This window comes from Stegostoma tigrinum, chromosome 6 (assembly GCF_030684315.1).
Source record: "Stegostoma tigrinum isolate sSteTig4 chromosome 6, sSteTig4.hap1, whole genome shotgun sequence".
NCBI classification, from domain to species: Eukaryota; Metazoa; Chordata; class Chondrichthyes; order Orectolobiformes; family Stegostomatidae; genus Stegostoma; species Stegostoma tigrinum.
In genome coordinates this window covers 79,110,645-79,128,242 of record NC_081359.1, presented here as the reverse complement: position 1 = coordinate 79,128,242, position 17,598 = coordinate 79,110,645, and the positions used below count along the sequence as shown (strand labels likewise).

Sequence of the window (17,598 nt, the reverse complement as noted above, 5' to 3'; positions counted from 1 at the left end):
TAAACCCACCATTTCTTTGCTTGCATTTTTGTATTAAATTGATTGCAGGAGAATCTGAAATCCATGTTACCAGCATTTTGTAATACATGAATATAGGATTGTCATCATTACACATCATAAATCATGTAAATTACTTCAAAAAGAAACTATTACTATCACTAAAACTGTTTGCATTCTTTGTTTATTCTTTTCCAAATAGCAAAACCATTTATTAATGCCAGATGCCGGAAATCATGTATTGCGGATGTCCTTGCTGGGCAGGGAGCCTATCGTTTTCCAGTAAAAGTCAAAGCTTTTCCACCACCAGAGATTTTATGGTAAGGTTAAAGTTAACAAACTAATTTGGAAACTAACCACAAGAAATATTGCTTAAAGAGAGCTATCTGTCTTTACATGACTTCACCAATGAATCAGGAATGGGGAATGGGGGCAAAACAGTTTGTAAGAATTGAAGGCCTGTAATTCACAATGGATAACTATTCATATAGTGGATTGCAATGCAAAATCTTAAACTTACTCATGCCAGGCGTGGGTGGGAAATTTCTGACAGCTAAATACAGGGTCTGTGCTTTGCATTCTTGTTTTGGTGGTGGTGTGTTACAGTTCAGTTACAGTCAATGTTGCTCTGACAACACGCATTGTACATTCATCTTGTTCTCTGAAGCTGTGAGTAATGATAGTGGAGGCTCCATCACACAAATGACCAGGCCATGTTATGAATATCCCTGGGCTGGGTCTCAAACCCAATCCTCCTGGCTCTGAAAGAAAGAGTGTTACCCTCTGCTTCTTCATATTACTGCCTAATATTTTAATATTTTGAATCATTTTGAGAAGACACAAGAAAAGTGTTTGAGGGAAGTGGACAAAATTATGAGTACTTAAATACAAACAAAATTTGTTTTATTGTTGTCAGAATCTAATTAGTCTTTAATATCTGCTGAAACTAAGATTAAATTAAGATACCGTACCAAAAATAGGGAAAGATGTGTTGAAAGAGTACAGTGTATTGTATTTACTATATTGGAGCTGAGGAAAATATGCCAGAAGACCCTTGAAATGTTTTAATCTCAATTTTCTGCAACAAAATGCTCTCTTGTCTGCGTAGCTTTCCACCAGATGCACCAGTTTCCTTCCACAGTCCAAAGAAGTACAGGTTAGATGAATTGGCCATGCTAAAAATTGCCCAGTAGTATCCAAAGGATATCCAGGTTAGGTGGATTAGCCATGGGAAAAAACCCACGCTGTGTCATGGTGTTGGGGTGCAGTAACAGGTCTGGGTGGGACACCCTTTGGAGAATTGAAGTGGAACCAATGGGCTGAATGGCCTCACTGTGAACTATGGAGATTCTATGATCCTACATGTGGTTTAACATACTGATTAGTGTACTACTGAATATGTACACACTTTGTTACACATTATCAGGAAACAATGTAAGTTAAGATGTGATATACTAGTTGAAACACTGTTCATCTACAACTAACACATATACAAAGGGCTGTCCTGCAACTCTGTTATTATTCAATGAAGAAGCCTTTATTTAGTTTATCAGTCATTCTTGGTACATTTATTTGTGTTAAGAAGCAATATCACCACAATCCCCATATCCCTTGATTCCACTAGCGCCCAAAATCTATTGTTTTTTTAATATAGTCAACACTTCAGCATCTGCAACTCTCCAGGATAGGTAATTCCAAAGATTACCAACATTTTCTCTGATTGTTTATACTCATCTCATTCTCAAATGGCCAATTTCTTATTCAGAGTCTGTGATCCCTAGCTCATGATGTTCCAGATAGAAGAATCAGCTCCTGCCAAACCAGTAAGAATTTTACACATTTTAATGAAATTCATTTTTATTTGGGTTTGGTGTTTTTTGTTGTTCTTTATTGGGAAATGGACATTTCTGGCAAGGCCAGTTTTTGTTTCCCATTGCTAATTGCCCTTGAGTTGAATGGTTTAGTAGGCTAATTCAGAGAACATTTATGAGCCAATCATATTGCTGTAGATCTGGAATCACATGTAGGTCAGACCAGGAAGGATGACAGGTTGCCCTCTGTGAAGAACGTTAGTGAACCAAGTGGGATTTACAACAATCAGCATTACTGAGATTAGCTTTCGATTTCAGATTTATTAATTGAGTCTAAATTCCACCAGCTGCCATGTGGGATTTGAACCAGTTTCCCTTGAGAATTACCCAGGGCCTCTGGATTACTAGTTCAGTTTAGTACTGCAATGTCAATAACATTTCACCTGGAATTCTACCAGTTAAACCATATGAATTTGTGTTAAATGCTGGGAGTGGGTTTGAAATTGGGAAAGTTAGTCAGAAATTTGGATTAAAGTTTTAATATCAGACTGTGGGAAAGTACTGAACAGGATTATTGAAGGTTTTGTGTTACGATCAGTACTGTTTGCAATATATAGAAGTGAGGTAGATTTAAAATAGTTGAATTTTCTTATGATATCAAACTCTGAAATGCTTTAGAGATATCTAGAAATTACTGAATAATAATGATTTTTCAAGCAAATCTCACAATTTGTTAATCATGTGATCCTATTGCTTTACTTGTGAGTATTCAATCTAAATATACCAGTCATTAGAACAATAGGTGACAAAATTTAATGCAGAAACTGTGACGTGTTACAAATAGGAGGAAAAATTAGATGACGTGCAATCTTTGTGACTGGTATCTGAACAGTTAGTTAAGAATAGTTAATAATGAAAGCAAGACTCGAAATGTTAGCTTCCCTTCTCTCCACTGCTGCCTCACCCGTTATGATTTCCAGCACTTTTTATTTTTAGTACAGATTCCAGCATCTGCAGCAATTTGCTCCAAGTTAGTTAATGAAGTCCATGTGCTGTGGCAGTGTGGGTCTACCATTACCTTTTCAGTGGCAACTAAGGGCAGGCAGTAATTGATGGGCCAGTGAGTAAAGCCCACATTCCATGAATGGATTTTTCAAAAAATTAAAAGAAGCCTCTGAGTCATAGTAGACTTGAAAAATATCTAACCAATGCTCATCTGTAATTAAAAAAAAGGCAGAGAGAAGTTTAACTATTTCAACAAAGCAGTAGAACACAAATTAGAGGAAACAGTGAACAAAGTTGATAGGTTCTGCTTAGACTGCTAGTTGAACATTGTATCCTGTTTTTTACCATCAAGAAGCAGACATTCAAGCACTAGAAACAGTGCAGAGAAGAGTGCAGTATTAAGAAACAGACTTCTGAAAGAAGACTGGAGAAACCAGTGCTTTTAAATCTAGAAACAACAGTCTAAGATTTGATCATATGAAAGTAATATGTTATTCAGAATTTTAGAAAAATGATTAGCCTGAGTGGCACAGTGGTTAGCACTGCTGCTTCACAATGCCTAGGAGACCTGGGTTCAATTTTGCCCTCACGTGGCTGTTTGTGTGGAGTTTGCACAATGTCCCTGTGTCTGTGTGCATTTCTTCTAGGCGCCCTGGTCTTCTCTTGCAGTCCAAAGTTGTACAGGTTAGGTGGATTGGCCATGAGAAGTACAGGATTACAGGGATGGGGTGGATCTGGGTGGGATTTTCTTCAGTGGGTTGGTGTGACTTGATGGGGCAAATGGTCTGCTTCCACATTGTAGAGATTCTATGGAATATTTTATATTAATTTATTTACCTATATAAATGAAATGAAATTAAATTAAAAATTTAGAACTGGGATGAATGAAAGATTCAGACAAGTAAATCATTGTTTAAAAGAAGGAAAAATGACTTTAAGCAGAGTGATCAAGTTGTAGAATCAACTTCAAGTACCCTAGAACCGTTTAAGCAACAATTTGATGCTTCACTTGCTGTGAGTTAGGATCTCTATACAGGTGAACGAAGTAAAACTGATTAGCCCTCCTGGCCTGTAATAATTTTGTAAATTAAGCATCTACCAAAGTGGATGAAAAATTGCAGATGGTACCCCCGGCTTTACTACATCAGAGTAAAGAATAACAGAACTCCAGAGGCAGGAAATTGGAGCTGTGATTCAGGATCTGAGGTTTCTAAACAGGGTAACATGAAGCAGGAGAGTGAATCCAAAAAAAGAGCAAAGATTGTGAATTTAATATGTGGAGTTTGTCTAGATTAGTGAGGCTTGGTCAGTAGGAACATACAAGCAGAAGTATACCATCCCACCCCTCTTGCCTTCTTTACCATTCTAGATAATGGCTGAACATCTACCTCAACGTCAGATTCCTGTGCTATCCTCATATTTCTTGATGTCATTTGCAACTAGAAATCTAACAATGTCTTTCTTGAGTTTAACTTAATGCCTGAGCTTTCACCACCCTCTAAAGTAAGTATTTCAAAGACCCACAACCATTTGAGTGCAGAGGTGCCTGCTCATCCCAATCCTAAATGGCTTGCCTTTTATTTTGAGACTGTATGCCCTGTTCTAGACCACCCCCCCGCCCTCCACCGACCAAGGAAAGCATCTTTTCTACATGTACTCTGCCTGTTCCTTCAGAGAATTCTGCGTATTTCCATGAATTCAACCCTCATTTGGCTGAACTTCAGAAAACATAGGCTCGGGTTTTCAACTCTCCTCATGAGACAGTTCCATCATCACAGAAATTAGTTTGGTGATCCTTGTCTACAATCCCCCTAAAGCATCTATATCTTTCTTTTGGCAAGCAGTGAAGAACTGCTCACAGCACTCTAGATATAGTCAAACTAAAGTTCCATGCAAATGAAGCAAGACTACTTTGCTCCTGTATTCAAATCATTTTACAGTAATCACTAACATACCATTTTTATTCTGAATTGGTTGCTGCATCTGCGAACCAGTTTTCAGTGACTTTTGAACAAGGCCACCTGGTTTCCCTTAGATTTTAACACATTCCAATCTCTCACCACTTAAGAATCATTCTGCTTTTCTGTTCATCCTGCCAAATTGGATTAAAAATGGCAGAGCAGGCTTGATTGGCGAATTAACCATTCCTGCTCCTGTCTTCTGTTTTTCTGTTCATATAACCTCACACTTATCTACAATACATTCCATCTGCTCATTCACTCAGCCTGTCTCGATTTCTTTGATGCTTTTTTGCATTCTCCTCACAACTCACCTTCTCACCAAATTTTATATCGCCTGTAAACTTGTAAAGATTACAGTTGGTCTGCACATCCAAATTATTGACGCAGATTGTTTACAGCAGGGGCCCAAACACATTGGTTTGCTTGGACATACCTCACTTTACCCAGCAATCTTAAGCCATTCTTGCACAATCCTTTTCCCAGCTTCATGTTCGTTTCCTCAATTTCCCACTTCAATTCTCACATGGCACGGGGAGAATTAGTGAGGTCCAACTTTTCAGCCTCTTGCTTAACACCCAAAATTCTGTTTTCAGGATCACATCTGTCTTTCTACCTATGTCATTGGTGCCAGTGTGGACCATGGTTACAAGAGCTTTACTCTCCCCTGAAAGAATATTTTACAGCCACTCTTTGAGATCATTGACACTTGCAACAGAGAGAAGCACCATGTTGTTGTGGAGATATGACCACAAAAGCTCCTGTCTGTTCCCCTAACTATCAAAGTACCCACTACTTTTGCCATTCCACTCTTCTTCATCCCAGCTCTGCAGTTGAGCCACCTGCGATACCAGATGCTTGGCTTTCATTACATTACTCTGAAGAACCATCACCCTCGCCAGTCTCCAAAATGGAAAGCCAACTAATGAATGAGAGAGACTCCGGGAATTCTGCACTGTCTCTCTAGACTGCCTAGTGGTCACCCATTCCCTCTATGCCTACAGGATTTTAATTTGTGGAGTGATTGCTTTATTAAATGTGTTATCATTGTATTTTTAAACTTTGAAGATGCAGCATTGTGACGCTCAAATTCTAAAATCTGATGCTCATGCTTTTGCAGCTAGAAACATCATCTAGACCGTAGAAAGCATCCACATGGCATAGAATTAGCATTTCATGCACCCAAGCTGCGCTGCTATACCTTAAAGCTGCTTTCAGACTATTTAATTTAAACTGGAGTTGCGAAAGCAGTTAGTACAATTCCTCACCAACTGGCTCTAATGTATACAGCTCTGTCTTTGATTGTCTGTCTTAAATTCTTTTCTTATTTTCTACTCCAGGTGATACTGTCTACTGAGTTAGGGTCCTCATCTCACTCACTGAGTCCTGCAAATTGGTCAACTGGATGTACAATGAGAACAGAAACAGGGAATAGATTCCTAAATGAGCTGGAGTTTGCATGGTGTGGAGCTTTGTTTGTGACAAAGATGCTGCAGGTCAAAGAAGCCCCTTTGTATCCTGACACACTGAGCTAAATTCAATGCAGTTGTCAAGGAAGTGTGGCAGCTGCATCCATTGGGGATGAACAGCACCAAACTCCTGGCAACAGCCAACTCCCCCAAACTGTCCTACCATGATTTCGTGGAGGACATGGGGGAAGAACAGGCTGATCCAGGATTCCTGATTACCAGTTCTTGAATAAGAACATACGAACTAGGAGCAGGAGTAGACCATCCGGCCCCTTGAGCCTGCCCCACCATTTAGTAAGATCATGGCTGATCTTTTTGAGACTCTGCTCCACTTACCCACCCACTCACCATAACCCTTAATTCCTTTCCTGTGCAAAAATTTATCTAGCCATGCCTTAAACACATTCAGCGAGGTAGCTTCAACCACTTCATTGGGCAGGGAATTCCACAGATTCACAACCCTTTGGGTGAAGAAGTTCTCCTCACCTCAGTCCTACATCTGCTTTCCCTTTATTTTCAGGCGATGCCCTCTAGTCCTAGTTTCACCTGCTAGCGGAAACAACCTCCCTGCCTCCACCTTATCTATTCCCTTCATAATCTTATATGTTTCTATAAGATCTCCCCTTGTTCTTCTGAACTCCAATGAGTATAATCCCAGTCTACTTAGTCTTTCCTCATAATCCAACCCTCTCAACTCTGGAATCAACCGAATGAATCTCCTCTGCACCTCCTCCGGTGCTCATATATTGCTTCTCAAGTGAGGAGACCAAAACTGCACACAGTCCTCCAGATATGGCCTCACCAGGACCCTATACAGCTGCAGCATAGCCTCCCTGTTTTTAAACTCCATCCCTCTAGCAATAGCAGACAAAATTCCATTTGCCTTTTTAATCACCTGTTGCACCTGCAATCCTACTTTTAGCGATTTCATGCACAAGGACATCCAAGTCTCTCTGCACAGCAGTGTACTGCAATTTTTTACCATTTAAAACATAGTCCATTTTGCTGTTATTCCTACCAAAATGGATGACCTCACATTTATCAACATTGTATTTCATCTGCCAGACCTTTGCCCACTCACTTTGACCAGCTATCTCCCTCTGCAGACTTTCAGTGCCTTCTGCACACTTTGCTCTACGACTCACCTTAGTGTCATCTGCAAATTTTGACATATCACACTTTTGACATACCACAGTTCTCAACTCCAAATCGTCTATGTAAATTGTAAACAATTGTGGTCCCAACACTGATCCCTGAGGCACGCCACTAGCCACTGACCGCCAACCAAAAAAACACACATTTACCCCTACTCTTTGCTTTCTACTGGTCGACCAATCCTCTATCTATGCTAATACATTACCTGTAATACCATGCAACTTTATCTTATGTAGTAGCCTTTGGTGTGGCACCTTGTCAAATGCCTTCTGGAAACCCAGATACACCACATCCACAGGTTCCCCATTGTCCACCATGCAAGTAATGTCCTCAAAGAATTCCACCAAATTAGTTAAACATGATCTACCCTTCATGAACCCATGCTGGGTGTTCCCAATGGGACAATTTATATCCAGATGTCTTGCTATTTCTTCCTTAACGATAGATTCAAGCATTTTCCCCACCACCGAAGTTAAGCTAACTGGCCTATAGTTACCTGCTTTTTGTCTACTTCCTTTTTTAAACAGTGGTGTCACATTGGCTGTTTTCCAATCTGCAGGAATCACCCCAGAGTCCAGTGAATTTTGGTAATTAATTACTAGTGCATTTGCTATTTTCCCCCATCACCTCTTTTAGTACCCTCGGATGCATTTCATCAGGGCCAGGAGACTTGTTTACCTTTAGCCCCATTAGTTTGCCCAGCACTGCCTCCTTAGTAATGACAATAGTTTCTAGTTCCTCACCTGCTATAACCTTCTTCCCATTAACTTTCGGCATGTTATTTGTGTCTTCCACAGTGAAGATCGACACAAAATAATTGTTTAATGTCTTGGCTCTTCCCTCATTCCCAGTTATTAAATTGGCCTTCTCATCCTCTAAAGGACCAATGTTTACCTTCACCACTCTTTTATGATTTACATATTTATAGAAACCTTTGCTGCCTGTTTTTATATTCTGAGCTAATTTAGTCTCATAATCTATTTTACTTTTCTTTATAACTTTTTTGGTGACTTTCCGTTGGCCTTTAAAGATTTCCCAGTCGACTTGTTTCCCACTACTCTTTTCTTTTTTGTATGTGGTTTTTTTTCAATCTGATACTTTCCTTTATTTCCTTAGACATCCATGGCTGGCTCTCTCTTTTCCTATAGTTCTTCCTTATCACGGGAATATACTTCTGCTGAGCACTGTGAAAAATTGTTTTGAAAGTCTTCCACGGTTACTCAATTGGCCAACATAAAGCTTTTGCTCCCACTCTACCTTAGCTAACTCCTCCCTCATTTCTTCGTGGTCTCCTTTGTTTAAGCACAGAGCATAGGTACTGGATTTAACCTTCTCACGCTCCATCGTTGTTTTAATTTCGACCATATTGTGATTGCTCCTTCCGCAAGGATCCCTAACTGTGAGATCATTAATTATTCCTGTCTCATTACACAGGACTAGATCTAGGATAGCTTGCTTCCTTATAGGTTCCATTACATATTGTTCAAGGAAATTATCGCGGATGCATTCTTTGAACCCTTCCTCAAGGCTGCCATGACTGATCTGGTTTGACCAATCAATATGTAGATTAAAATCCCCCATGATAATTGCTGAACCATTTTTACATGCATTAGCTATTTCTATGTTTATTGCCTGCCCCACCACAATATCATTATTTGATGGCCGATAGACCACACCTACCAGTGACTTCTTCTCCCTGCTATTCCTAATTTCCACCCAAATGGATTCAACCTTCTGTTCAGTAGAACCTCTATCATCCCTCACTACCGCCCTGATATCATCCTTAACAATCAGAGCAATACCACCTCCCTTACCTTCCTGTCTGCCCTTCCGAACAGTTTGATACCCCTGGATATTTAACTCCCAGTCATGACCATCCTGTAACCACATCTCTGTAATGGCCACTAAATCATACCCATTTGCCATGATTTGCACCGTCAACTCATCCACCTTGTTTCGAATGCTCTGAGCATTCAGATAAAGTGCCCTTATACCAGTTTTTGCACCTTTTTTTGGGTCCTATTATCTCCATTATTAACAGCTCTTGAGTTCTCCTTCTCTTTAACTTTTTTTCCTAATTTTCAACAGAGTTGAAGCTTCCTTGACACCTACTAACCTGATGCTTTGCCTTACATTAATTGTTATTATTCCTCTACGCTCACTTCTCCCTTCCGCCCTACTTATATCAGTTAAGTGCCTTAACTAACAAATTGATGCCCATTGCCCCTGAATGCACTGCAAATTTGTGGTGGCTCAATAATTAAAAATGAGGAAAACAGTTTTCTCACACCAATGGCGGACTGCCCAGAGGAGGGGGTGTTGTAGAATGGGAGGAACTGTTCAAATTGGTAAAGAGTCCAGAAACAGAGGGCACTGATTACGGATTAGTTGCAAAAGATCCAAAAGCAATAGAAGCACAAATCTTCTTCGTGTCATCAGTGATTAGCATATCATTGCTATTGTCTGAGAGTGCAGCGAAAACAGATTCCATCATGGCTTTCAAAGAGGATTTTGTTAATTATCTGAACATAGAACAAAAAAATTGTGAGGCTGTTGGAAAAAGGTGATAGAATAGGAATGGCTTAGTTGCTGTTTTAGGGAACCAGCATAAACATGATGAGCCAAGTGGCTTCCTTCAGTGTGGTAGCCATTCCTTGAGGTATATATAGTTCGTATTTTTTTAAAAATCTCTGAATATTTCAGAATTATTTTAGCATTTCTTTAATTTCAACTTCTATCCTTTAGTGTGATTTGAGCATCACGAGCACAGCCCCCATTTTTTGTTCAACCCTGATGCCCCTGAGATGATGTTGGTTCCAATTTTTGTTTTGCTGTCTGCAAAATGATATTATTGTGTGAAGAAATGTCTGAGATTCTATACTTCCTGACTCATTGTCTTTGAGAAATCTTCAATGCGTCTAATTGTTTTATTGATGACATCACGGTTGGTAGACATCTGGAACATTGGCTTGGCCACAGATTCATATCAGTAAAGGGAGTTCATGCCACAGCCATTGCTAGAACTTTTCAGGCAGCTTCCTTTGAGATCAGTGGAAAATGCTTTTGTTTTACCACTGAGCATACATTACAGACTTACATAGTTGCCTCAATGTTACTCAGTGTAGTGCAATGAAATCTCATTCTGTCAACAGGTTAAAGAATGGGCAACCTATTGCTGAAAGATCTACTCGCTATAAGATCACTGGCTACGCACTGACAATAAGAGATATTTCAGAAGAAGATGCTGGCAGTTATAGTATTATACTGGAGCTCAAACAATGGAACCTTTACAAGAACATCACATTCTCTCTTAATGTAAATGGTGAGTAAATGAAGGCCATAAATTCCTGCATTCTCATTCTGAACAAAGACTCCAGAATCCATCTCATTAAAAATCCTACACTTTGGAACAAATTGATACAGGATGTTATTTCATTGGTTTCAGAAATGAAAATAGTTAAAGCATCAGTTTAAACCAGATATTTTTCAATGTGTTGGATTGATTTGGCTGGTACATTGTATTATATACCTTAATAGAGCTGTCAGTTTTTGTGTTATGCTCTCTTTCACATTTAAGACGCAATAACGATAAACTTCCTGCCCTTTCAGTAAATGGTGTCACTAAAGTACCAGCATAATTCCTGTAAACAAATTGATCCAAGTATTCTAGGTTCACTTGAGCAAATTTAGCGGTGAAGAGGAATGTCTTCCTGCAAGGGAGTCTGTTCAATACACCATCTAGAAATTGACATAGACACAAAATCGATGGTCTCCTTATGAGGGCTGCCATTTTCCTGATCCAACATTCCTCCAATTATTGTGGCTAGAGGATCAGATGTGCTCATATGCAAGAAATCACAGTTAACTATATAGGAAAGAATAATTCCGAACAGTCCAATCTTTAAGATTGGGTCCTGGCAATTGTAGAAATAAGGTAAAGCCAACATTGGATGGAATACATAACAAAAGCAAGATTATAAATTCACAGGGAAAGCAAATGTGATGTTCGTCTAATGGGTGATCTGTGCATGCAAGGAGATGGCTGTTGGAATTTCACTGTTTTTACTAGGTGAAGATTTTGCAGGTGATGCAAACATGAAGAAAAACCTTTTAGTCACCTCAATAAAATAGCAAGTTAAATTAACCCAGGTATTTGATTTAAAATAAACACTTCCTTGGCCTTTGTGAAGGTGGTGGTTAACCACCACCCACCGCCCCCCCCCCCCCCCCCACCGACACACACACACACACACACACACACACACACACACACACACACACACACACACACACACACACACACACACACACACACACACACACACACACACACACACACATACAATGGAACCCTGAACTTCTGCTGCTAGGCTAGGAATGCAGACTGTGGACATCTCCTGACCCAGAAGTGGGGATATTCCTTTCAATTTAGGCCAGGCAAGCTCAGGGATGGTGCAGGGGATTCCAAGATTGAAACTGGATTGTGCAGAAGTCCTACCTTGGGGCTCCAGCACTGTGTCCAAAATATGTGTCCAAACAAAGCTATTGAGAAATTTATGCAGGTAATTTCAGTTTTTCTCATATGGCATACTGGTAGGCTTTTGCTAGTTGTATAGATAGAACCATCGTACTAATTAGTGCTGAAATGGGCAGAGATGTTGAGGTTCAGTATCCAAGCATGATAACCATTGAACTCTAGATGTATGCATACCCATTCTTTTGTGCTAGATGCCAGTGCCATCTTCCAGATTCTGTCTATCCAAGTGTCACTGCCGGATGAAGGACATTTTCTTTCTGCATCCTGGAAGAACCCGTATAAGGAACGTACAATGTGCCAGCCACCTTCCGGATCAATACACCCAATTCCAATACTAAGTTAATCACCATCTGGTCAATTAAAGCAATTTTGCAAATGGCTTTGGAATTGAGTATTTGATGGACCCCATTTCCTGGGTCCTTGTTAAGGCAGTGATTTTTGTAAAGTATGATTCCATGGTGCCATAACTCCTTGAATATCCCATCAAAATGGGACCATAGCAATCTTTATTTAATTCCTACTCTCACATTTTCTAGAGAGAATCTAAGTTGCACGGTGATGATCCAGTTGTTTCACTGTTAATTAATAATTATATGAATTAATTATACTTATTTCATTATAGTTTAGTATGAAAAATTTTGTAAGCATCTATTTCTGGCAATAATTCTCATTTAATGAGACAACACACCAGAGAAATAGGTGTTCTGACATCCATGCTCAATCTGTAGAACTCCTGATTTTCCAGTGACTAAATCTAGTTCCTGGAAAATTCAGGTCCTTCTGAAACAGGGGCATGATTCCCCAGTCTACACTTGTATTTTATGTGTTCTGAGTGTGGAGTGGAATTTCACAACACTTGTCATAATCATAAATAAACAACTAATATAAGGGGTTTTAAAAAACAAAGTTAAAGTTAAGAATGGTATTTTGTAAAAATTGGTGTGGCATGTGGTTAGTTGCTTTTAGTGATCCGCAGCATATAGAATTGTTTTCTTAAGCAATTCAGATTTAGCATGTCAATACTAGCATCTTTGAAACTTACTGCATATAAAAGAAAATCAGTGTAGACTAGCTGATAACTTTGCTTCATACAGTGAAATCAGCATCAGCAACCATCTATGAGCAATGACTGCCTGTCAATAAAATGATTACAAAACTTCGAGAGCAGTAAAATGTCCGTTTACTTTCATTGTCGAAAACCATTAATAGTGATGGCATGAGACGTAATTGTCACCATGTATTTGAAGCTTCGTCACTGGTTTTCATGGGAATCCAACTTGGCAGATAGTGCTGACTATATATCCTTTCAAAAACGTGCACTCAAGTTCCCAATGATACTAGTCTTTTGATGTGGATTATAGAATAAAAGTAACTGAAAAGCATGGAAAAAGATGGATCAGAGAACAAGTGTGAACATAACACCCATTTGTTGACAAAGGGACAGGCGATTGTTGAGTATATTGTACCAGAAGAGCAGTTTCTTAACTGTATGAGAAGACAAACTATGAACATGGAGTTGTTTAGGAAAGCATGGATGGTTGCTGTTTCAGGTTTCACTGCATGACGTTATTACTCTAGTCAGGCAAAATTCAAAATAGCAACAAAAACACAAGTAAGCAGAATTCTGAGAGAGATCAGGAGCACAAAGTTCTTAAATCTTTTCAGATATTAGCAAACTACTTGGTAAATACCAGTTTACCACAGTCATGTATTAAAAACAATATTTTGAATTTAAATCTTAGTATAATATTCCATGTTTTAAGTGTAATATTATATACTGCCCTACAAAATGTATTTGGACAATCCCTTTATAGTTAGCAGCCAGTGACATAATGCCATTGTAGGGAATGTTCTAGAGCAACTGTGGACGCTAAAAAAAAACACATTCTTGCATCCTAGGTGCCTCAGCTTTACCCAGAATGGAAAAACTGAAGCAACTCTCAGAGTTTCAAAAAGCTATCATTATTGACTATCACTTGTGTAAAAAGTCTGCAAACGAAATATCCAGAAGGACTGGGATACCAAAGTCGTCTGTGAACTTCATTATCAACAAGTACAGGAAGAGAAGCAATGTAGACAATAAATCCTGCCCAGAGAAAGCAAAGAAGATCCATGGCGAAGCCCATGATTCCTTGAGGAAAAAGGACAAACAAAACAGAAAAATCAACCGTAAAAGCTTTTTAAGGTTCAGCAGGGGCATGTGAGTGCAGTCTGCTGTTCAGACACCTGCAACATAACAGCAGGACCTTGCTATTTGTAACTTTGCTAAAACTGTGAGATTCTGCTTTGAAACAAAAAAAATGTTCAGCTGCTCAAGTGGGTACCACAGAAGTGCAGAACTGAATCCAGCAACCACTATGGACGGAGCCTGAACACAGTCTAAAAGTATGCATCACATACTTTTGCTTTTCTTCCAGCAATTTAACAATCTTAACAAACTTGTGACAATGCTAAAATCAGAAGATAAACATTTTTATTATGAATGGAGAACTTGCAAAATCGTTGGTTGAGGAGATCCGATCTTCACCAAGAGTGGACAATTCACCACAAAAAGCTGAACTAATTGGGACATAGGTCACACACTTGTTGTTCGTACAACCATTCATTTGTTTTAATGCTGTAATATCTCTTCTAAGGATTGTTCAAACACTTTTTGTAGGGCAGCATTTTTTTTCTTGAGATTGCATCTTCACAGATAACTGTGAAAAGTTCTATTTTTCTCTCATACATAAAACTGAATTGTGATTAGACAAACAGGAGAAGCATGAATATATCACACTGCAAGGATGGTACTGTCTTCAGTTAGCCTTTGAATATGTGAATAAGGCCTTAGTGTGTAAAGAGATGAATTGTGTCTTTTTTTATTTCATTTTTTTATTTGGCTTTTAGTTTTCTAATTAATTTGTTTTTGCAGTAAAACCACATATATGTGAAAAGGCAGTGTCCAATCAGAACTTTGATCTCTTCTCATTGGGCAGCAAACAGATTCTGTCATGCACTGCCTATGGCATCCCTATTCCTAGAATTCTATGGGGATGGCAACCTTGTGCCCAAAGTAGTTCAAAAGCACAGTAAGTAGATTTGTTTGACTTTTCATTTATTTACATTGTTAAGTGCTATTAACAATATGGGTTAAGTGCAGGCTTTGGGTTTACTTACATTTATTTAATAAAAATGTCAACATGTTTAATATATACTTCATTATAGTAATTTCTCATACTTTATAATTGTGGCTAGCTACAAATTGAAATGAATATTTTTATAAATGCATGTATACCAAACACAAAATAAAAAGAAATGAAACAGTGTTAACTATAAATAAAATCCTCAGGGCAGTCAGCATTTTAATAGCTTAGTTATTTTGTTTACCTAAATAGGCTTTTTCATTGCATTAAATTATCACAAATGGAATTGACTTCGAGTATCATTTTATTCAGAGACTTCCATTGAGCATCCTTTAAAGATTCTGCAATACAAAGTGTATTTAAATCTGTTTAGAGGCTGGTTCTTCTTTTCTCAAAGCTGCTCCCCACCTTTTACCTTTGAACTCATTTTTGCCCACTGGTTGGAAAAGTCTATACAACAGATTAATGGTAGGAATTGCACACAAATGTGTTTGACTGGGATTTCAAATAGACAATGTTTCACATTTGGAAGCTGTTGGCAAACTGCCTATGATAAGCACTTTCTGTTTGCACTTATGGTATTTTCAGGAGGCATGTATTTAAGTAGTCAAAAATTAATGTGAATCTCTTTATGTAGAGTTAATCATGGTTTAACATTTATGAAGTTTTTGATTTTTGTGTATCTTTTCATTTTCAATGACACAGTGTTTTATTATTGATGCAAGAAACATATAGTGCCTTATTTAGAAATTTTTTACTGTGGCCCAGATTTATGCAGAGATGGAACAACTCTGAAGCAATTTAATAATGTGCCTGGGACCCAATTCTAGAATTCCTGCCTTCATTTTCATTGCCCCCACTATCCAATGGTGTGGGTCATGTGCCCTCATACTGCAATCCTGACCTGGCTGACTCCATTGTGAGGGTAGGAAGTCCTCTGCAATTTTAATGGAAGTGTGCAGGCTTCCCTGTGCCTTGTGATTCATGGTCCCTCAGAAGAGCCATGAACCGTAGTCTGGTTTTGAGAACATTTTGGAAGGTAAATTCAAAAGGTCTAACTCATGCCTTTCAGTGCTGTGTCCATTTCAACACAGTACCCACGCTTGCCCTCCAGACAATAGCATAGCTCCTAATAGCATCCTTCCTAACTCAAATTGGCTTGTACCCGTTCCATTTTATTTAAACAGTATCTGCAATATTTATGTAATCGGTGATATAATATCAATGGCAAGTGTGGAACTACTGAGACAAAAAAAATCATCTGTTTGCAAATCTGTTTCCTTAAAAAACAAATGTTGTCCATACAACCCTATACAGTGTCAATCAGACAGATCATTAAAGAGCCAATAATAGAGGCTTGGAGGCGTGCATTAGAATTGAGATGTCATGGAGACCATAAGGGCTCAAGCTTGGGCAGAAGTCGGAATGGAAATATAAGGGGCCATGGGGACTGGGTGGGATCATGAGGGGTAGATGGCCTGAAATCTTCTAGTACAATGGAAGTGGTCCCAGAAACCAAGATGAACCTTCTCACTAGCTCAGCTCGGCACGCAACTACCATCTTGGCCGCCGATTCTCTGCAGTCGGCAGGCCCGACTCCATTCGACATCTGGCCCCGCTGGGCAAAATTAGTGTATCAGGGCCCTTTTAAACCGGCCGGTCTGGTGAGCCAGGAAATGTCCTGACTTTAGCTACGCACCCCAGTAGCTGAAACCCCTGCCCTATGTATTTAACCAGCTTAATTATGGACATATGCTTATCTATAAATGCTGAAATTTAATCTACATTATTTTTGCTAATTCTCTGACCTGTCAGTTGACTTACAATAAATAAAAACAACATACAAAAGTAATGACGCATCTGTACAAAGTCATTTTTAATGATACTCCCTGAATGGACGATGAAGAAAGCAGAAAGTAACCCTTTGAGGATTATGACAAAATATCTTGAACTAATCATAGAGACATTTGTCGTTAGAAATTGTTGGTTTATTCCAGAGCCATTGCTAGAAAAGCAGAGGAAAGGTGTTTTTCTAGTTCTGCTTCATAATATTATTAAAATCCCAAACAAATCATCTATTGCAGATGTACTGCGTCTATTTTCAAGTCTACAAAGGAATTAAGTCCATTAGTTAATAGGACATTTTGTGGGAGGATTTATGACACATTTGAAGAAAGTGTTAAAAATGAATTTTGCTGGCTTTCTGTTTTTTAACATGCTTAATCTCCCCTTTGTGTAAAGATTTCGCATAATTATTGTCCAATGATAAAGAGAGCTTTGATGTATATCTGCTGTTTTTGCCACTTTATTAAGCTGTTTATTACTTAATTTAAATAAAGAGTCTTGTAATCCATTTGAATTCAATGTGTTATGCTAATTTCAGTGTTAGCACTCCTAACAAATTGGAATATTTTCCCAATGTGCACCTGATGCTGAACAGTGCAGCTTCCTATCACTTTTGTGTTGAACAAGGCTTTGTGCTACATCTGACTTTGCACAAACAGAGGTTTACTAGTTCGAGTGGTGTAGGGAGGCACAGCA

The 17,598-nt window shown here is 38.8% G+C and overlaps 1 protein-coding gene across 5 annotated transcripts in view; it reads left to right on the top strand.

Annotated features, from left to right (window-relative positions):
• The window catches only part of flt1 (fms related receptor tyrosine kinase 1), a 190,996-nt gene that overhangs the window by 60,268 nt on the left and 113,130 nt on the right, over positions 1 to 17,598 (top strand). For all 5 annotated transcript variants that reach the window (XR_007247729.1, XM_059646689.1, XM_048532603.2 and 2 more), the window contains exons 8-10: positions 200 to 317; positions 10,548 to 10,717; positions 14,847 to 15,003. Coding sequence is in view for 4 of the 5 variants with exons in the window: in XM_059646689.1 (XP_059502672.1) it covers positions 200 to 317; positions 10,548 to 10,717; positions 14,847 to 15,003 (445 nt within the window). In the remaining variant the exon portion in view is untranslated. The remainder of the gene's footprint in view (positions 1 to 199; positions 318 to 10,547; positions 10,718 to 14,846; positions 15,004 to 17,598) is intronic.